Source organism: Musca domestica, unplaced genomic scaffold, assembly GCF_030504385.1.
Source record: "Musca domestica strain aabys unplaced genomic scaffold, Musca_domestica.polishedcontigs.V.1.1 8, whole genome shotgun sequence".
In the NCBI taxonomy this organism is placed as follows: Eukaryota; Metazoa; Arthropoda; class Insecta; order Diptera; family Muscidae; genus Musca; species Musca domestica.
In genome coordinates, this window is record NW_026712409.1 from 14,126,293 (window position 1) to 14,147,105 (window position 20,813).

The following is a 20,813-nucleotide window of genomic DNA, read 5'->3' on the forward strand; positions in this document are numbered from 1 at the left end:
GATAAATTCTGTCGCATGCTGATCGTAGCATGGAAACCTGTTAGAAAGAGTTTAAATAATTAACAAATTATTGTTATTTCGAATCATTACGCTTGTAAGTATGTTTACTTCGTCATTTGGACATGCAAATGGAAGTGAACGTGGGCCGGAGAGATAAACTCTCGATTAGTAGTGATTCGTACACGGGTGGAAATAGACATTGCAAATACAACCGAACAACTACAACAAAATGCAAAGTGTAAAAAATTTGCTAATTTGGATTATTTTCATGGGTGTAACTTACAGCATTGCCGCGGTGCCAAGTGAGGGTAATGGAGAGCCATTGTTTATCTTAGATTTTCTGTTTTTGTTTTTAAAATTAAATTTCCCAATAGAATTCAACTATGAACAGCTACCACCGCTATATGCCACAGCAGACTACCGAGATTGTCTGCAACAACCCTCGAGCTCATATTGTTGGGTTTATGCTGAAATTCAAGCGGATAATTCATCTCCACTGTGGCATTATCTATGGAATCATTCAAATTCCAATGCTTATCATTATCGCCATGATCAAGTGTATCGCGGAATTTGCACATCCCAATGTAACAATGGAGGTGTTGAGGTTACAATGGCAGGCGACAAGTTGTTGGGGAGCGATATTGTACCTGACGCTAAGTATCGCAGTGTTTGTACTTCCCCATGTATCAATGGAAACTATGAGGATCCTGTGGCCGGCGACAGGTTGTTGGATAGCAAAATTGTACAAATGGCCCAGAGACTGCATGAAATTTCGAGAAATCAAAAAACTGTTGTAGATAATGGAGATAACATCCAACAGTGTGTTAATTCCGAGTTTCGGCAAAGATATAATCTAAGTGTAAAGACTTTTACGACATACTGTGAGAATCCGAAGGAACCACTGGAAAAAGGTAAGATATAAATAAAATAAACATACAAACCGGGACGAAGGCAAACTGCAGAAACTATTACTACCAAAATAGAATGAATTGAAGGTTGACGAGACCTCTGGAGCATGTTCTTGATAAAAACAGGCCTGTAGGTGTTTCTCTCTCGCGTATAAATTTAGAATTTCCTTCAATAGCTGACTATCTTTAAGGTGAGAGTACATAAAAGGCTTTTTTGACTGGCTTAATTCATCGACTGGATTCCGCGTAAAATAACAATGGAGTTTTAGGTTGACTTATTTCGATTTTGATCCATAATTTATACTTGTTCGCTCTACGCTTCTTTGTTCTTTTCCGAAAAAGCTAGGCGATGACTTAAGCCAGTCAAAAAAGCGCTTTATGTATTCTCACCTTTAGAGATGCTTGAAAAAATATTCTTTAAAAATTCGATAATATTTATTGGGATCAGGTACTTTTTATGGTAAAACTAGTAAAAGAGAGGAATATTACATTTGCTCTGAGAGAATTGCTTGGTCCAGAAACGGAAAATTAGTAAAAATCTCAAAATTATATGTAAAACCTGAAAATGGACCATGTAGATCCACGTCTTCGTATAGCCGCCATATAATGGTACTTCCCGATATTCATTATATTGATGATTTTAGAGACATTATTTACCGGAACTATTTAAAATTTGGTATTTGAAGTTCGTAATGAATACTACAGCCTATACCAGAAAATTGTCTATGCAGGTCCACGTTTTATAACCCCCATGGTAAGTCCCTATATTCGGTATTCTGATGATTTTAGCTACATTATAAAAAGATTTTTTTCAACTTTCGCATTTGAATATTGCAATAGCTTATGACAAAAGCTGCCTATGCAGATACACGTCGGCGTGTAGACCCTAATATACGGCTACATTCGATATTTTTAACAGAATTTATAAGGGATTTTATTTTTTTGAAAATTGCCAAATTTCTACCAAATTGTGTAGGGTATTCAAAGTTCCGGCCCCGCCGTACTTACATATTTTTATACCCTTCACTATTCTATGGAGGTTATATTAACTTATATTAAATTCGATGAATTTTAAAAAATATGCCAGAAAATATTCACTGTACAGTATTCCTTAAAATCTTTCCGATGGCCCCTGGTATTTTATCCACACTAGACGTCTTTGGGGGTATTCTCTTATTGGACGACCTACATGGTTTTCGATGCATAGAATACATCGCCTTCATAAGCCATGCTAAGTTTTTATACCCTCCACCATTCATAGTTTGAAAGTATTCTTGATCAGCGTAAAATTCTATGACAACTTAGCCCTGTCTGTCCGTCCGTCTTTTGTAATCACGCTACAGTCAAAACGAATTAAGATAGGAAGCTAAAATTTTGCACAGATATGTCTTTTGTCTACAGGCAGGTCAAGTTCGAAGATGGGCTATATCGATCTACGATATTGTATAGTCCCCATAGCCACATTTTTCAATGGCATTGTCGTAAATTCTACGCAAGGTGTTCTTTATGAGCACTTTACCCCCGGAAAGAGAATTGTCTATATAGGTCCACGATATCATATATCCCCTATATAACGGCTTATCCCGATATTCGGCATTTTAATGATTTTTGCGACGTTATTCACCATTTTCGTATATAAAGTTCGGAACCGTTACTACAGCCTATGACACAAATTACTTATGCAGGACCACGTCTTCGTATAGCCCCCATATAACGGCTTTCATTTGAACGGTTTTTTCCGACGGATTTTTTTTTTTTTTTTTGAAATTTTTCGATAATAAAAAGTTCGACCCGGCCGAATTTAGCTGCTTTTTTACTTGTTCAATATTTAATTTTCTTCATTACTTTCCGATATAGGTCGATGGTATTACTTTACCATATCCATCTTGATATGCATTGTGCTCCTGAATATTTTTTCTACAATTTATGATTGGTACTTGAAAAACAAGCAGAACAATTCTAAAGAAAATTCCGAGTACTATGACAAGCCGCATAAATCTACGGGTATGTATAAAGAATACATTTTGAATATTCATCTACATCCATTGATCTCTCTTTTCGTACAGCCCACCACAATCTCTGTTCTTTTTCGCTGTATCGTAATTATCGTCGTCTTGTGATACCGAATCACAGTCCAATGGGTAGAGATCTTCAATTTGTCGATTGTTTTCGAACAATTCTCTCACTGGTGATTGTCGGTGAACACACGACTTATACACAATTTATGCCAACAAAAAATCCTGAATTATTTGAACAAATGTATTCGAATCCTTTTACCCTTATCATTGTCCATATAATAGTATGCATCGAGCTATTTTTCATGTTGAGCGGTCTGATGTTGTGTTTGAAATTTAAAAAAGGTGAATTTATAACACCGCAAAGTTCGATCAAAGAGTGTTTAATCGTATTCCTACGTCTTTTGATCTCAAGATATTTAAGGTATGTCAGTAGAAGACAATCGAAAGATTAATTAATTAATATTCTTCTTTTGCAGATACATGCCATCGCTCCTTTTGCCAATTTTGTTGACATCGAATGTTATGTTATATGTCCAGCAAGGACCATTCTGGAGGCATGTCATGGAACCAAATGTTGTTCTGTGCCGCAGTGAGTGGTGGTCAAATCTTTTGATGACCGCTAATTTGGGCATAAATAATTGTGTAAGTAATAGGGGTACTCTTCCAGCGAGAAGTTTTTTTAGACATTTTTTTTAGAATAAAAAGTTCCTCAATTGGCGAAGGGCCATTTTATTGTCTTCACTTGAAATGGGATCTTCTGAAGTTCTTCTATGTATAAAATATCTTCTAGAAATGAGGTCCTACGAAGTAAAGTATTGTCTTCCCAGGAAATATCGCTATATATAGAGAAGAACCTGTAAATCTCTGCTGATCCTCTATAAAAAGAAGACTTCCTATAGGTCCTTCATTAATAAAAATAAAATATATTTCAAGGTCCCCAATTACTAGAAGAACCTTCTGGAAGCTACTCTTTTAATGAGAAACCTACCTAAGGCCTTTAAATTGTAGAATGCCTCTTAACATTCTTTGGTTTAATAATAGACGTAGTTTTTTATTTTATTTATTTTTTTTTTCCAGTGTTGGGTCCATACTTGGTATATTGCTGCCGATTTCCAGCTATATGCAATATTCCTTGCCGTCTTAATCCTAAGTTCCAAGCTAATATTAATTACATTTCTCTTGAAATTTGGAAATAAATTTTTGTTTCTTTTTTTTTAGATATCCGAAATACAAAATCCCCTTATATACAGTAATTGGAACTGTGGGAGCTCTTCTTCCGACAATAGTTGGTTACATAAAGAAACTACCATCCATTGGTACATTGACTGTGGAGTAAGTGCAAGTCCGAATTTTTAATACTCTCCAAAATTTTAAAAAAACCTGAAAATTTTCAAAAAAAAGTTCCGTTATATGGGGGGCTATACGAAGACGTGGTTCTGCAGAAGAATTTTTTTTTGTCATAGGATGTAGTAACGATTCCGAAATGCAATTACGAAATTTGAAACAATTCCGTTGAAAAATAACGCTAACATCATCAAAATACTGAATATCGGGAGGAATCGAGTAGGGGGCTTTACGAAGACGTGGTTTTTTGTCATAGAATGAAGTACCCATTACGAACTCCAAACACCAAATTTGAAACAATTCCGGTAAATAATGTCGCTAAAATCATCAAAATACCGAATATCGGGAGGTACCGTTATATAGGGGCTATACAAAGACATGCACCTACATGTCCAATTATCTGTCTTAGGCTGTAGTATCCATTACCATACCAAATACCAAATTTGAAACAATTCCGGTAAATAATGTCGCCAAAATCATCAAAATTCAGGATATAGATAAGTACAGATATATGAGGGCTACACGAAAACCTGGACCTGCAAAGACAATTTTCTGCCATAAACTGTTGAACCTATTTGGCAATTTAAATACCAAATTTGAAACAATTCCGGTAAAAAATTTCGCTAAAATCATCAAAATACCGAATATCGGGAGGTACCGTTATATGGAGGCTATACGAAGCCGTGGACTTGCACAGACAATTTTCTGCCCAAGGGTGTAGTATCCATTACGAGCTTTAAATACCAAATTTGAATTAACTCCGGTAAAAACAGTCGCTAAAATCATCAAAATACCGAATATTGGGAGGTACCAATATATGGAGGCTATAAGAAGACGTGGACCTACATGTCCCATTTTCTGTCTTAGGCAGTAGTATTTATTACGAACTTCAAATACCAAATTTGAAACAATTCCGGTAAATAATGTCGCTAAGATCATCAAAATACCGAATATCGGGAGGTAATGCTATATGGGGGCTATAAGAAGACGTGGACTTGCACGGACAACTTTCTGTCTTAGGCAGTAGTATCTATTACGAACTTCAAATACCAAATTTGAAACAATTCCGTTGAAGAATGTTGCTAAAATCATCAAAATACCGAATATCGGGAGGTACCATTAAATGGAGGCTATACGAAAACGTGGACATGGAAAATGACAACAGCACCTTTATAAAGCTAATGTCAAAAAGGGGCTTATCATTAAACATTTGTCGTAAAGTGAGTGGATATCCAATAATATCCTAAAATGCCAACACATATACATAACACATATTGAAGAATGTCTTCAGGGACAGGGACAGGAACTTCAAACGACAAATTACTAATTATTTGGTTACAAAATGCGTCTGAAAACTAGAAAAATCCTTCAAAACTGTGGGTTCTTTTACATGGCATCAATACCTAGTAGTAAAACCAGTAAAACTGGGGTACAATGTTTTGGCAAGAGGAAAATATACTTAGCAATATATTTGAATGTCAAATTGAAGCTGATTTCAATGGAGGTCAAAACCTTCAGAATACTGAAAATAAGGAGGCACCGTATAAGGCCTGTAACTGATCGTCGACAAATACAGGCCATTTTCAATATCCAGGAGACAATGCCATGTTTTACTTTTTTATCTAACAGATTCCTGACTTCAACGGAAAGACAGAAGGACATCGTTTATGCTTATTAAAAATATATATTTTTATATATAAACACTTTTTGTGAATTAAATTAATTTTCAATATTTTCCAGAAGTTATCGTCACATCTTTTTGCAAGGGGTTGAGACGGGAGAATATCTCTACCTTAGCACGTATTCCAATCTGAATGGCTTCTTTGTTGGTCTAATCTGTGGCGAAATATATTTGAAGTATTTACAACATGATTCGTATAAAAAATTAATTGAAAGTCGTATTAAATACTTTATACCACTTGGATGGCCGATTATTCCGGCCATTTGGTATTTGGGTTCAAAACTCCTGTTTCAAGAGCCATCAATATGGACAGCATTATATGGTATTTTACATCGACCCTTGTCGTTGGTAATTATGGCCATAATTGCTGTAATATACAATATGTGTGGACAGATGTATGGTGGTAAGTTTGAAAAGGGCACTGTGTTTGAATTGAGCGTTTGATTTCAGTTAAATTTACTCTTTTAGGAATACCTAATTGGCCCGTATTTCGTCCTCTGGCAAGAATATCATATCAAGTTTATCTGTGGCATTTCATTATACTGGTTGTACTGCTTGGCAGTTCTGATAAGCTCATTGAGATATCAGCAATGTATGAGGTAAATGTTTAAAAATCGGCTGTCAAATTTCCTCATGTGTTGACATAAAATTTTATTGGCATTATCACCAAACATAAATAGAACTACATTTTTAATGAAATTCTTCTTATATATAATTTAGTCGTACTTTAATTTTAATTTGTCTATATAGTGACATATCAAACTACCCATGAAGTTCGATTTTATCTATTCAATTCTTCTTTACAGGTTTTATTATATTTTAAGGTCTATATATTGGCTGTTATTGTTTCCTTTTTCATCGCCATAATGCTGGAATATCCGATGGCTGAGCTATTAAAAGTATTCGAGTTGAAAAGTGGGTTGAAAAAATAGAAATTAGCAAAAAAATAAACTATCTTCTTTTTATACTTTTTTTAGAAAAATCAAAAATGAATAAAACTTCATGACTACAATATTTGTAATGTTTAAATTTAATTGTTATTGTATTAAGTTGTTTGTTATAAGAATAAATATAAGCCTATACTCAATACATTTACTTACAATAGGTCGCAATGCGGGTGTTTTGTTTAAAAGTTCTTTGGGTCACATTTGAAATCATTTAAACTTTAGAATTTTTCATTCTAAGAGACGACGTATTTCCGTTAGACGCTTTACGTTGTTATTTGAGAGCAATATTGTGTTATCATTCTATGGTGAATATCACGTTGCAGTGTGGTATTAAATGGATTAACAAAATCTTTAGTGACATTAATAAGAAATTCAACTTCATCACTTCAATGTGCTTTATTTCCATCTACAATTGAGAAAATAATATCAATTTCCATTATTTCTATTATTGAGAATGTAAATGCAACAAATAACTTCAATTGAATGTGGGTAGGCTTAATGGAACTTTGCATCATCAAAGGAACTTTGATGAACTAATGACACGGTTCACATTACTCATTTCAGTGAATATATTCATTGAACTAGTTTATTCTGCTCTGCTTATCAAACAAAAAAAGTTTATCAAACAATTTTAATCAAATCTCAAGGAAAACAATAAACAATTGAAATAGACAAGACCGTGTTGGTTTCAAATAAATGACAACATAAACCATTTGCGGGAAATGAATCATTAATAAAGCAAAACCAAACGTGAAACACCCACAACTCTCTTTTTTGTGATACTTCGCTACTTCACTTGATAATTGTGTTATCTTCTGCTTCTGCCTACTTCACTTTTTCCACGCAGACGAAGCGAAAATAGGGCGTTTACAACACACTGCATTGCAAAGACAAGTTGTTGCTCGAATCCTGCCAAGAAATAATCTTTGATTTCTAAAATTTTCTTGTAATTCAATTTTATTTTAAAACCATCAAAATTGCTACTCTACCTTCGTTGGTGACTAACAACAGCAACGCCTCTGGCAGCGTTTGCAGTAATAATGCCAAGGCGACCAATTGTTTAGTTCCTGTTACACGTGCTTTGGAGTCGAAACTCCAAATCTCAGCCAATCCTTGTGACGAACTCGTTTTGCGTACCAATTCCACCAATATGTCGGGTGATCAGAAAACTTTAATTAAAGGTCACAGTTCCCAGTATGTGAAATTAAATGTGGGTGGACGTTTGTATTATACGACAATTGGAACGCTGACCAAACACAATGACACCATGTTGAGTGCCATGTTTAGTGGTCGCATGGAAGTGCTAACAGATTCGGAAGGTAAGTTGTAAATGAATACACACTATTTTATTAATGAATATCATTTTTTTTATGAATTAAAGGTAACAAAAACTTAATTATAGGCACCAGTGATTTCTTTCTATAGAAAAATCTATGCTAATGAAAACTAACTCGTACTCAATTTGTGTTTTCTGTTTGCCCTAAAAAAAAATTCTTCCTTGTAAACAATGCTTTAATATTTCTCACAGCAACTGATTTTAACGACTTTGATTTAATAACGAATTTTCCTTTTTCATTTCCTTCCAGGCTGGATATTAATCGATCGCTGTGGTAAATTCTTTGGCACTATTCTCAACTATTTGCGGGATGGTTCGGTGCCATTGCCAGAATCTCATCGTGAAATAGCCGAACTCCTGGCCGAGGCAAAGTACTATTGTATTACCGAGTTGGCTATGTCCTGCGAAAGGGCGCTAGTGGCCCATCAAGAACCCAAACCGATTTGTCGTATACCCCTGATAACATCGCAGAAAGAGGAACAAATGCTAATAAGTTCATCGTCAAAGCCTGCTGTTATATTGGTGGTACAACGTCAGAATAACAAGTATTCCTACACCAACAATTCGGACGACAATTTACTTAAAAATATTGAACTTTTCGATAAACTGTCGTTGCGTTTTAACGAACGCATACTCTTCATAAAGGATGTCATTGGACCAAGTGAAATATGTTGCTGGTCGTTTTATGGTCATGGCAAAAAGGTGGCCGAGGTATGCTGTACTTCCATAGTGTATGCCACCGATCGTAAGCATACCAAAGTAGAGTTCCCCGAGGCAAGGATCTATGAGGAAACTTTGCAGGTTCTACTCTATGAGAATCGTAATGCCCCAGATCAGGAGCTACTGCAGGCCACATCTTCGGTGCGCAATCCATCGGGCGGTGGGTCTTCATCGGGGGCCTCGGGAGCCGGTTCCAGTGGCATGCATCAATACACCAGCGATGAGGAAGAAGAACGTACGGGCCTAGCACGTTTGCGTTCGAATAAACGTAACAATCCCACATGATTTGTAACCCATTATGTGGTGCGACCGCGTCCAATTCTTCCCTAACTATGGCGGACAAGTGGTAGTGATAGTGCATAATGCTTGACCACTTGCAAATACCAACTAAAGGATAATACTAAATGCAGCAACCTTAGGCATAGTTGTAACCGCATCATTAGATCAAACGATGGATAGAATGATGGCTGGCGGCAGGGAAGATACAACTCAATATTCTAAAATATCATTTATTATAATCATTAAATCAATATATTTTTTTCTTTTTTTATAAATGTACTGAAAATGTAGCAATGGCGCTTATTTGGTACATTTACTTACAAAAAAAAAAAAAAAAACTGTAGAACAAAATATAATTCCGGATTTACATACAGCACATTTTACACCGTAGTTTTCGGTAGAGAACTACAAAGACATATTTCCTTCTTTAACTTAAAAGAGAGTTGAAATTTCATTTTCTGTGCCTCGATCCGGGTTAATTTTTGCAGTTTTTTTCCCCACAGACATACACACGCATCCACACATTATATTATCACAATACACATTTATTTTTATACTTATTTACAAAAATCATATAATTTTTTTCACCAACATTACAAAAATCCACCAGCCCCTTTTTCAAGTTGTATTTATTTTGGAAGAAAAACAACAACAAATTTTACCATTCAAAATGTTAAACAAATTGTATTAATTTTTTTTTTATTCTATATTCTCTAAACGTTAATTGTTGATGGATATTTAATGTTAAATGTTTTCATGGAATTTCAAACAGTTTCATTTTATCCCTAAAGGGGGTAATTGAAGAACAACAAATACAACAACAATATATGTAATAACCGTTTATGCAAAAACAAAAAAAGAAAAACCAACAACTATACGTAATATTTTATCAATAAAAAAAAAACATTAAAGAAAAAATAACAATTTGTGGGGTTACTTTTTAATGGCCACTTGTAGACCTATCCTATCAGAGAAGAGGTAAGAAGTTATACATAGGGGGGGGAATAGAAGGTTTTGAGTGGGTAGGGACTCTTATATACATCAAGAAGACGTATCATTTTCGAATCTGGGAGGTGAAAGTCCTATTTAGATTACAGATGAGCAAATGATAAGATTTTCATGTACAGAGAAAGGGAATTATTTTTACAGAGGACCTTTTATTGGTTTTCCAAATTCCAATTCAATATCTAGAACGTAGACCAATAAGTCCTCATTAGGTTGTAGACTTAATTAATTACTAGACATGAGACATCCTTGCGTGGGAGATCAATAAGAGGTAGATAGAAGATCGTTTTCAATGGTAGAACTTCTGGAAGTGTTTGGAATTTCACAATAGAAAGTCTCCAGATAGAAGATTATTTAAATGACTTCTGAACTTTTAAAGCTGCTATAGACGCAAATCTAAAAATCGCGCATCACCGGTCGGACGGACCGACATGCATAAATCGGCTTAGAAAGTAATTCTATGAAGACCCTCAAAAGTAACTATGGGTCTAACTCGCTTCCTTCTCCATGTTACAAAACAAATGCACAAAGACATAATACCCTACCACTATGTAATGTAGGGTATAAAAATGATTTAAATAGAAATCCTCTATAAATCTCCTTCTATTTCTAGAAGTTCTGCTATAGAAGGTCTTGAAAAGTATTTTTTACAATTCAAAAATGTTTGAAAATTGAAGTAGTTCAAAATCTTTCAATAAAAGTCGTATTCTCTTTCTATACACAGAATGCATTTAAGGTTTTTAATAAGCGGAAGATCTTCGAATTCTACAAACATCTATATATTACGTCTATTAAGTGTAATTAATTTAACCATGGCAACCCTTTTAATAAGCCGTTTGGTCATACGTCGATCTACGTATCCCTAGTTTAATCAGAAAAAACAAACAAACCAAAAACAAGGACATCCAAAGCAAAATAAAATGGGCAAAAAGGAAGAAAAATCCGGTAAGAAGAAGAAGAAGCATAAAACTGCTATTGCATGTAAACAGGCAGTCATTAAAGTCTCCTTCATTCTACAGAACATCATCACAAGACACATCGAGATAAATCTCGCAAGAAACACAAACATCATCATAAATCTTCCTCCTCCTCCTCGAAGCACAAGAAATCGGAAAAGCTGGAGTCCAAAACAATTAAAACAACAGCGCCAGAAGAAATCGCGACGGCACAAATTGTCGAAGAAGACATTATTGTGGATGAGAACTTCTCACAAGAAATGGCAATGAATGAATCCTCATCCCTCGTCTACGATGAGGAGAATGTTGACATAGAAGTGGAAGAGGTAACGCTCGATTGTAGTATGGAAGAGACTAAAATTGAAGAAGAAACTGGACAAGTCATAGAGAAAGTGGAAAAGGTCAAGAAAACGAATAAAAAACCGGACAATGCACCACAGACGCCCACCAACAAACCGTCCACTTCGGCAAGTGCGGCGGGTGTTAATGCCAAAAAATCAAAGAAAAGGCGGGAAAGCGGTACATCCAGTGAAGAGGAACGTTGGCTGACGGCCATTGAATCTGGCAAATTGGAGGAAGTGGAAGATGTTGAACTGCGTAAAATTAAAGATCCCAAGTTGATGACAGCCCGTCAAAGAGCCATGTATGATCGCAACAATGATGTTGAGTCAGCACCGGGTTTCACGGAAACCCTTATTGCCCTACCCACAGGCTACAAGGAAAAAGAGAAACCACAAACAGCCGAGGAAATACAAAAAGCTGCCCTAAAGACGCTAAAACGCAAACAACAAGCCGACGAAAAACGTGAAAAAGACAAAAAGAAAACCATGGAACGTCTGCTCAAGAAGCAGGAGAGTAAAAATCGTTCATCTGCCAAACCAAAAAATGTCAAAGAAGCCACTCCTGTGATAAGTTATAAAAATACCGCCGAAGGTGGTTTCATACACCTACCCGTTGGCGTTGATTTCCCGCTCAAACCCCAACAGCCAAAGGAGCCACCGCCAAGACAACTTTGCGGCATGCCCGGTTGTGGACAACCAAAGGTATACAATTGTTCAAAAACTAATATACCGTTATGTAGCTTTGCCTGCTATCGTAAGAATGTACAATCGCTTAAGGAAATTATGTGTTAAGTTATGAATAAGGGTGTGAAATGAATTCAAAATTGATTTGCAATAGGGGCATACATTTTTCAATAACAAGCAAAATACCAAGAGATGATTAGATGCCGCCTTAAGTATCGGTAAGTTTTGTATTCAGTTTTTGAGAAAAATGAAATAAAAAGAAAAAAAAAATAAACTAATTGGGCGCCTATTATGACATACTGCATTGTTGAAATACCTTAGTTACTGTTGCCTTGAAAGACCGGTTGATTCAGGCATACATTTATACCGTTGGACCATTGTGCCTCATCGAAATAAAGGGTTTAGACGTAGCTTTGGACCAAATCCATTTCAGGATATTTTTAAATCCCGCATGATAACTTTGGAAGAGAGTATACGATTTGGTCGAAATTTGATACATCGTATTATCGGTCCATTGCTTTAAATATTTTCCCCAAAAAATGTCAATATTTTAAAAGAAAATAATTCACCTTATAGAACTAGAAACGATCACGTAGTGTTTTGCAAATTCTAATATTTAAATCAGCCCTAATTCTCGTACAAAAATAAGCAATATCGGCCCATTCCATCAAGTGCCTCCTCCACATAGGGTCAAAATTTTGAATAGTTACAACTTTTATAAAATGTGAAGTAAGAGTCCGATTGTCTTCAAATTTCACACATCCCAATATATTTATTACCCCAAGATCTGGTGTTAAGATGGAATACATCGGTCCACTCCTTCCGGTATCTCCCTCAAAAAAGGTCGGAATTTTCAAAAAATATGTTTTCTGCACAGAAAGAGAAAGGATGATCCGATTTGGCTCCAACTTTGCAAATCCTAATATTTGCGTCAGTGCTAGGTCAAGTACGAAAATGTATGATATCGGTCCAGTCCATCAAGTGCCTCACCCACAAGGGGTCAACATTTTGATGTTCTTCTAAGTTTTCACATCCCAATATTTTTAACAACACAATTTCTGATTGAAATAACAGCTAGAACGAATCACTCCTTCTTGTATCCACCTCGTAACGGGTCAAAATTTTGAATAACCATGAAGCTCATCAAACGCGAAATGTGCATCCGATCCCTTTCAAACTCAGCACATTCTAATATTGTTATCAACACAAGATCTGGTATGAAGATGGAATATGTCGTTGCACTCCTTCTGGTACCTATCCCATAGAGGGGTTAAAATTTTAAAAAACCAAAACTTTCATAAAATTCAAACTAAGCATTCGAGTCACTTTAGACTTCACGCTTTGCAATACTAACACAAGATCTGCTGTGGGCGTCTTCTTTTGGCACCTGTCCCACAGAGGGTCAACATTTTTAATAATTGTATTTCCCATAAAATTCGAAATATTCCTCCGATTTTCAAATTTCAACATTTCTACTAAGATCTGGTATAAAGATGGGATGTGTCGGTCTACTCCTTTTGATATCTCCCCACAAAGGGGTTATAATTTTGAATAGCAAAACGGCCAAAAAATTGTGAAATAAGCATTGGGTTCTCTTCAAAATCTACACATCCCAATATTTTTACTAACGCCAGATCTAGTGTGAAGATGATATGTGTCGGCCCACCCCTTCTGATACCTCCCACACAAAGGGTAACAATTTTCTCCCAAGAGTTTATTTTTCCAATGGGACAAATATGTTTCCTTTTCCATAAAAGTTTTGCATTTTTCGCATAGAAATTAAAACAACTAAAGTTCCAAATTTCCATAAGGTTCTAATATTTCATTTTTTTTCTATGGAAAATGCATCTTGAATGCAAAAAATAAGAAAAGCATCTGAGGATCTGTAAATTACTCTTTTTGGAAAAAATCACAGACCTAGACATTTTTTGTCTATCTCTTTTTAGGCAATTTGGAAGTGGCCTAAGGGTACATAATTTTTCTTAAGACATAGCTCTCCAATTCTGGCTCAAATGAACTGTAGTGAAGCGAGACACTCCTTTTCTTTATCTGTGAATGGGAAAGATATTTCCTATGGAGACTGTAAAACCTATATATTGTCTTTCTATTATTTTTAGGCTAAGGATTTCAAGATGGATCAAGAGGGTATTCTACCATTATTTTTATCCCTGCATGATTTTTTCCAAAAAAAAAAAAACTTAACTACCTTCGTCTATGAATTAATAATTTTTAAATAGTTTCAAAATATTTCCTTTGGTTTTTTATTGATTCATTAAATAATTATTTATTAACTCCTGTTGCTCCGATTCGACTCGCTGCAGATATTGGTATTCACTCTTCAATCGCTCCAATTCTAAGTTTTTCTCATGGATTTTACTCTGGAAAAAAAAAAAATGCAATCAATATCATTTGATATAAACACAAGGTATGAGATTTTATCTTACCTGATACAATTGCTGTTCCGCCTGCCTCTGCTTGGCCATTGTCTTCAAACGATTCTGTGTGCCGATGGCACGTAGCTTCTCCTTCTCCACATCTTTGGCATAGTTTTTGAGAATTTTATCAAATTCCACAGCTAATTTTTTGAATTCATCCAATTTATTGGCATATTCGAGGCATTCTTCACGCAGTTCATTCGTTTCATTGGCAATGCGTGGATCTTGGACACGCAAGCGATAAATGTCATCAATGAAGAGACCAGCTTTTTGCAATTCTTCGGACATGGTTTCTTTGCTTTTCGTTTTTGAGGAAAATACGGTATTTGTTGGTGTTGTTTTGGTTGGAATGTGTGGTGAAAGGATTTTTAGGATGGTTGGTATTAGAGGTTACTATGGTAACCGTAAAGGCGACTCCATGCTCGTCTCTATGGTAATTTGGTATAGAATGACTGAATATTCAAAAATGATTTCAAATGGCTAGCCGTTATTGCAGCCTATTATTTTTCTTCGTATCACGATTGACATTGTTTTACAGAGATTGAGAGACCATTGAAAATGATCTATTTGGTCCACGCCCAAGCATTATCTCCATAATGCAGTGCCTCCTGATTTTCGTTTCTCTGGAGTTATTACTAAAATATTTTAGCGAATTGTCTGTTATTTAGCACTTCAAACCACCACTAAATTTTTCACAAGTGAAATGATCGGTCGAACTTTTCGAAGGGTTTACATGTTTAATTTAATATAATAATATTTAGAGTATCTCTTAGAAAAAAATGTTGTCAGTATCGGAACTTTGTCAGCATTTAGCATTTATAATGATACCTCCCGAATAAAGGTATTTTGAAGGAAACAATTTGCACCAAATTTAATTTAATTTGGTGATACAGACAACCAGCAGATGGTTGGCTTTTATACCCTCCACCCTCCATAGTAAGGAGGTTATATTAAGTTCGTCAATCCGTTTGTAACTCATCGAAATTGTTGTACTTTTATGGTTTGAAATAAAAGCCAATGTTTGTTAATACTAAAGGTGTAAAGATTTATTGGATGATGAGCGTTCACAGCTACTAATTTGAAAGGAATGAAGAAGTTACAATGTAGTGAGTCAGACTCGAGTGACAGACAAAACAAGACTGAGCAAGCTAAAATGGCGGTAGCACGGCGTCCTATTATATCGGCGTTGCCGTATAGGATGTTGCAACATGAGATGCCATATTGTTAATGTGGGTTGCCCCAACATCTCCCTCCTTAAGATGAGAAGGTGATCTTGAAATAGGTTCGACTGGTTGTCTGCGACTTGTTATTCTTTGAGGTGTCCAGTTTGGTGAACCTGTTGGAGTTGCAAAATGTTCTTGATGGTTAGGCAAAGCGATTTCGAATTCTTCAAGTAGTACGTCCAATGGTAGTTTTTGTCGTTCTTGACTGCTTGACTCTACCGATTCTCTATGTCGGAGTTGATCAGTATGAGCTCGTACTAGAATTTTCCTGTCCCCAACGTCGATTAGAGTGTTGTAAATGACTTTCCCTTTACGCTCGACTATTTCGCCTGTTGTCCAGTAACTTTTGTTTCCTTTGAAGTTTCTGGCATAGACCAATTCTCCGTTGCTAAACTCTCTGTTTTTGGTACCGTGTTTGGTATTGTACTGCTGTTCCATTTTGTGATTGACGTTATACTCAGGCGATTGTTGCTTCCTTAGAACGTCGAAGACCGTTCTCATTTTTCTTCCGATGAAGGATTCTGCTGGAGACTTACCTTCTGGTGCATTTGGATTTGGTGTGATTATTCCTGCGTTTTCTAATCTGAGGAGTTCTGTTTCAATTTCCTTTCTTGCTGCGAAAGGAACTGGTCGTTTGGGAACGAATATTTCTTTTGTGTTTGACAATAATTGTATTTTGACTTTTGTTTTGCACAGACCTGGGGTACTGTTATCAAAAACTGATTGATAATTCGTTTTCAATTCTGCTATTTCATCAACGAAGTTTATTTGATGACACCATGAGGTTATTGGTTTCTGCCATAGATTGAATGCTTGAATCCAATCGATTCCCATGATATTGAGTTTTTCTATATCTGTTATATAACATTTTAATGTTTTTGATGTTTTGTCGATTGTGACGTCACATTGAAATTCTGCTAGGAGCTTGATTGAGTTTGCGTTTGCGTCGCTAGCGTTGTCAAAAGTTTCGTAGGCTTCAGGCTTACCTATAGCTTTCCATGTGTTGATAGATACAATTGATATGTCTGATGCAGTATCAATTTGAAGTTTTACAGGATTGTTGTTGATTAGGACAGTTGTGTATTTCCTTAAGTCGCGGAAATTAATGTTGTGTGTTTTGAAAACTGCCTTAGTTTTGAATGATTTCCTTGAATTGCTGTATTTCTTGAATTCGTTCTGGTTGTTTTCAGACGATGATTTGAAATTCTTACCAGTCTTAGCGATGTTGCAAAAGTTATTTTTATGACCCACTTGATTGCATGTTGTGCATTTATGTTTCTGGAAAGGACAAAATTTGACGTAGTGAAGGTCTCCGCAATACCAACAGGGTGAATTGGGTGTTTTGTGCTTCTTGAAGTCTTTTGCGTGCTTGTTGAGTGAACAGACGATTTTTGATTGATGTTCAATGAGAATGTTGTCCGATTTGAGATCTAGAATTCGTTGTGTTTCGTCTACTAGTTGATCTAGGTTCATTGTAGTGTTTTCATCATCCAGTACCTTTAGTAAGCGAAGTCTTATGTCGTTGTCCTTTGCTGACTTGAGTCCTAAGACGAAAATGAGACATTTGAATTGGTCGATTTTCAGTTCTTTCATTTTGAATAGTTCGCATTGTAGGTTTACTCTGCTTGCGTATTCTCTGAAATCTTCGATGTCGCCTTTTGCTAGCAGAAGGCATTTGTATCTTTGTGAGACTTGTGTTTCTGTTTTACCAAAGAGTTTCTTGAGTTTCTCTACTGTATCCTTTAGAGTCATGTCTTCAGGTTTTGCTGGTAATACGTAGTTGGCAAATCTTTCATGTACTTGGTTCGACATTTTTCTCCATAACAAGGCCACTTTGTCATGTTCTTCGAGTGAGCTTGCTTCTTTTTCGAAAACATGCACAAACCTGTTGTACCACGCTTGAAATATCAGACCGCTCTCTGGCTCGTATACGAATGCTGTCATTGACTGTGCTAGTGATTCCATTAGTGCTGCTTTGGATGAATTTGATGTTTGTGGTGAATTTGGTGCTCCTTGTGCTTGAAGAAGATCAGCCATATGCTTTAGCAGTTGCGTTTGTTGCGACATTGCTTTTTGTTGCTCTGTTAACAATTGTAGAATTATGTCTTGAGACATTTTTGCGGATTGTTGTGTGTGCAATTATTGATCAATTTCCACTATCCTCGTCGCCACTTTTGTTGTACTTTTATGGTTTGAAATAAAAGCCAATGTTTGTTAATACTAAAGGTGTAAAGATTTATTGGATGATGAGCGTTCACAGCTACTAATTTGAAAGGAATGAAGAAGTTACAATGTAGTGAGTCAGACTCGAGTGACAGACAAAACAAGACTGATCAAGCTAAAATGGCGGTAGCACGGCGTCCTATTATATCGGCGTTGCCGTATAGGATGTTGCAACATGAGATGCCATATTGTTAATGTGGGTTGCCCCAACAGAAATAATAATTTTAGGCCTAACAAAGTATACAGCGTAAAATTCTAAATTAGCCCTGTCCGTTTATCCGTCCCTCCGTCTGGTCTAATCACTCTAGAGTCAAAACGAATAAAGATAGGAAGCTAAAATTTTGCACAGATCAGTCTTTTGTATGCAGGCTGGTCAAGTTCGAAGATGCGCTATATCGGTCCATGATATCGTATAGCACCCATATAGCGGTACCCTCGATATTATGATTTTATACAACGGTACACCCCGATATTCGGTATTTTGATGATTGTACCCAAATTTGTTAATGGAATTGTCTAAAAATCCATACTAGAAGTTCTTTCCAAGTACTTTACTCCCTGGAAGAGAAATGTCTACATAGGTCCACAATATCGTATAGCCCCCATACAGCGGTACCCCCCGATATTCGATATTTTAATGATTTTAGCCACATTTTCCAATGGAATTGTCTGAAATTCTACACGTGGAGTTCTTCGTGACTTCTTTACCACCTGTAAGAAAATTGTCTATATAGTTGTACGATATCATATAGCCCCCATATAACAATGCCTCCCGATATTCGGTATTTTAAAGATTTCAGCCACATTTTCCAATGGAATTGTCCGAAAATTAACACAAGCAGTTCCTTTTGATTACATTATTCACGGGAATTGTTTCAAATTTGGTATTTGAAGTTCGTAATGGCTACTACAGCCTATGACAGAAAATTGTCTATGCAGGTCCAGATCCTCGTATAGGCCCCATATATCAGTACCTCCCTATATTCGGTATTTTGATGATTTTAGCGACAATATTCACCGGAATTGTTTCAATTTTGGTATTCGATGTTTGTAATGGATACTACAGCCGATGACAGAAAATTGTCTGTGCAGGACCATGTCTTCGTATAGCCCCCATATAACGGTACCTCCCGAAATTTGGCATTTTGATGATTTTAGCGACATTTTTCAGAGGTATTGTTTCAAATTTGGTATTCGATGTTCGTAATGGATATTACAGCCGATGACAGAAAATTATCTGTGCCGGTCTACGTCTTCGTATAGCCTCCATATAACGGTACCTCCCTATATTAGGCATTTTTATGATTTTAGCGACATTATTCACCAGAATTGTTTGAAATTTGGTATCTAAAGTTCGTAATGGATACTACAGCCTAAGACAGAAAATTGTCTGTGCAGGTCCACGTCTTCGTATACCCCTATATAACGGTACCTCCCTATATTCGGCATTTTAATGATTTTAGCTACATTATTCACCGGAATTGTTTCAAATATGGTATTTGAAGTCCGTCATGGATACTACAGCCTATGACAGAAAATTGTCTGTGCAGGTCCAGCTCTTCATATAACGGTAGCAGCCTATATTTGGTATTTTTCTGATTTTAGGTACATTATTCAACCGATTTTTTCGCATTTGAATATTGTAATGGCTTATGACAAAAGTTGCATATGCAGGTCCACGTCTTGGTATAGACCCTTATATACGGTATACATGCGGTATTTTTAAGATTTTAACAGAATTTTTAAACGGATTTTATTTTCTCGAAAATTGCAAAATTCGTCCAAATAGTGAAGGGCATACAAATGCCGAACTTTTTTACTTTTTTTTTTAAGTTTCACATTTGAATATTTTAATGGCTTATGACAAAAGTTGCCTATGCAGGTCCACGTCTTCGTATAGACCCCAACATAGCGGCTATATTCAGTATTTTTAAGATTTTAACAGAATTTTTAGCGGATTTTATTTTTTTTTAAATTCCCAATTTCGTTTTAGATGGTGGAGGGTATTAAAAGTTCAGCCCGAACTAACTGCTGCTTTTTTTACTTGTTTTAATATATTTATGTTGGAAACATTGTTATTCGGGGATCTAAATATTTTTTTGTGGAAAATGTGAATTTATAGGAAAAAACTTCCTCAGCTCCTTCTTAGAGAGTTTAGTATTTCGAGAGCAAGATAACTTTTTATTTGGGACGAGGAGATTTTTATTTTGGCCAACTTTTATTGGGGCCTAGGACTTGTTTTTAAATGTCTTCTCAAATCCGCCTGGTATAACATTGTACGTAGGTACGCTTGCTATCTCATCTATTCTCAAGGTCGCCTAAACAAAACACACATCCTTCCCAAAAAAACATAGAAAAAGTTTCATTTATTTGGCAATAACTTAAAAAAAAGAAATACACAGCAAGAACATTTCAATGGCCTTAAGCTATACATATTTTATAAAACATAAACAAATTTATTATTTATTAATTAATTATTTAAGGTTTTTTTTTTGTAAAAAAATCAACATTTATTTAGGTTTTTTAATTAGTATACATTGTAGTTGTTATATTAAACAAAAAAATAATAATAATAAAAACAAAAACATTAACTAAAATTTAAAGAAAGCTTTTTTAGAACCTAAGAAAAAACTTCATCCAAGATGCCGCCCACAAGACAAACAGCAGCCAAACAAAACAGTTCTTCTCCTCCAGCCACTCCAATTTCCATCTC

The 20,813-nt window shown here is 35.7% G+C and overlaps 5 protein-coding genes across 5 annotated transcripts; 3 read left to right on the top strand and 2 right to left on the bottom strand.

The window, feature by feature from the left end:
- Positions 1–229: 229 nt before the first annotated feature.
- Positions 230–7,006, top strand: LOC101900977 (nose resistant to fluoxetine protein 6-like). Its single transcript, XM_059130816.1, has 9 exons — positions 230–308; positions 375–911; positions 2,975–3,347; positions 3,403–3,568; positions 4,113–4,258; positions 6,011–6,354; positions 6,420–6,550; positions 6,758–6,866; positions 6,929–7,006. The coding sequence occupies exons 1-9, from the start codon at positions 230–232 to the stop codon at positions 6,955–6,957; spliced, it is 1,914 nt and encodes a 637-aa protein (XP_058986799.1). The 3' UTR covers positions 6,958–7,006.
- A 440-nt stretch (positions 7,007–7,446) lies between these two features.
- Positions 7,447–9,794, top strand: LOC101900277 (BTB/POZ domain-containing adapter for CUL3-mediated RhoA degradation protein 3). Its single transcript, XM_005187537.4, has 2 exons — positions 7,447–8,217; positions 8,485–9,794. The coding sequence occupies exons 1-2, from the start codon at positions 8,049–8,051 to the stop codon at positions 9,237–9,239; spliced, it is 924 nt and encodes a 307-aa protein (XP_005187594.1). The 5' UTR covers positions 7,447–8,048; the 3' UTR covers positions 9,240–9,794.
- A 1,275-nt stretch (positions 9,795–11,069) lies between these two features.
- On the top strand, positions 11,070–12,431 carry LOC101900103 (INO80 complex subunit B). Its single transcript, XM_005187536.4, has 2 exons — positions 11,070–11,183; positions 11,258–12,431. The coding sequence occupies exons 1-2, from the start codon at positions 11,159–11,161 to the stop codon at positions 12,325–12,327; spliced, it is 1,095 nt and encodes a 364-aa protein (XP_005187593.2). The 5' UTR covers positions 11,070–11,158; the 3' UTR covers positions 12,328–12,431.
- A 2,018-nt stretch (positions 12,432–14,449) lies between these two features.
- LOC101900802 (intraflagellar transport protein 20 homolog) lies at positions 14,450–15,263 on the bottom strand. Its single transcript, XM_005187540.4, has 2 exons — positions 14,664–15,263; positions 14,450–14,597 (listed from the first exon to the last, which is right to left on the bottom strand). Exons 1-2 carry the CDS (start codon positions 14,940–14,942, stop codon positions 14,481–14,483), a joined length of 396 nt encoding a protein of 131 aa, XP_005187597.1. The 5' UTR covers positions 14,943–15,263; the 3' UTR covers positions 14,450–14,480.
- Positions 15,264–15,829: 566 nt separating this feature from the next.
- Positions 15,830–17,992, bottom strand: LOC131806569 (uncharacterized). The gene is made up of 2 exons (XM_059130817.1): positions 16,864–17,992; positions 15,830–15,990 (listed from the first exon to the last, which is right to left on the bottom strand). Exons 1-2 carry the CDS (start codon positions 17,990–17,992, stop codon positions 15,830–15,832), a joined length of 1,290 nt encoding a protein of 429 aa, XP_058986800.1.
- Between the last annotated feature and the right edge of the window lie 2,821 nt (positions 17,993–20,813).

What these genes read in the sequence shown, in the direction of transcription:
- LOC131806569 (XM_059130817.1), bottom strand. Translation starts at nt 17,992, where the DNA reads ATGTCTCAAGACATAATTCTACAATTGTTAACAGAGCAACAAAAAGCA. An exon ending in CAACACATGGAAAGCTATAG is followed by an intron (nt 15,991 to 16,863) that starts GTAAGCCTGAAG and finishes CAACTCCAACAG; the next exon opens with GTTCACCAAACTGGACACCT.
- LOC101900103 (XM_005187536.4), top strand. Translation starts at nt 11,159, where the DNA reads ATGGGCAAAAAGGAAGAAAAATCCG. An exon ending in CAAAAAGGAAGAAAAATCCG is followed by an intron (nt 11,184 to 11,257) that starts GTAAGAAGAAGA and finishes TTCATTCTACAG; the next exon opens with AACATCATCACAAGACACAT.
- LOC101900277 (XM_005187537.4), top strand. Translation starts at nt 8,049, where the DNA reads ATGTCGGGTGATCAGAAAACTTTAATTAAAGGTCACAGTTCCCAGTAT. An exon ending in AGTGCTAACAGATTCGGAAG is followed by an intron (nt 8,218 to 8,484) that starts GTAAGTTGTAAA and finishes ATTTCCTTCCAG; the next exon opens with GCTGGATATTAATCGATCGC.
- LOC101900977 (XM_059130816.1), top strand. Translation starts at nt 230, where the DNA reads ATGCAAAGTGTAAAAAATTTGCTAATTTGGATTATTTTCATGGGTGTA. An exon ending in GAAGGAACCACTGGAAAAAG is followed by an intron (nt 912 to 2,974) that starts GTAAGATATAAA and finishes CTTTTCGTACAG; the next exon opens with CCCACCACAATCTCTGTTCT. An exon ending in TTGATCTCAAGATATTTAAG is followed by an intron (nt 3,348 to 3,402) that starts GTATGTCAGTAG and finishes CTTCTTTTGCAG; the next exon opens with ATACATGCCATCGCTCCTTT.
- LOC101900802 (XM_005187540.4), bottom strand. Translation starts at nt 14,942, where the DNA reads ATGTCCGAAGAATTGCAAAAAGCTGGTCTCTTCATTGATGACATTTAT. An exon ending in CGGAACAGCAATTGTATCAG is followed by an intron (nt 14,598 to 14,663) that starts GTAAGATAAAAT and finishes TTTTTTTTCCAG; the next exon opens with AGTAAAATCCATGAGAAAAA.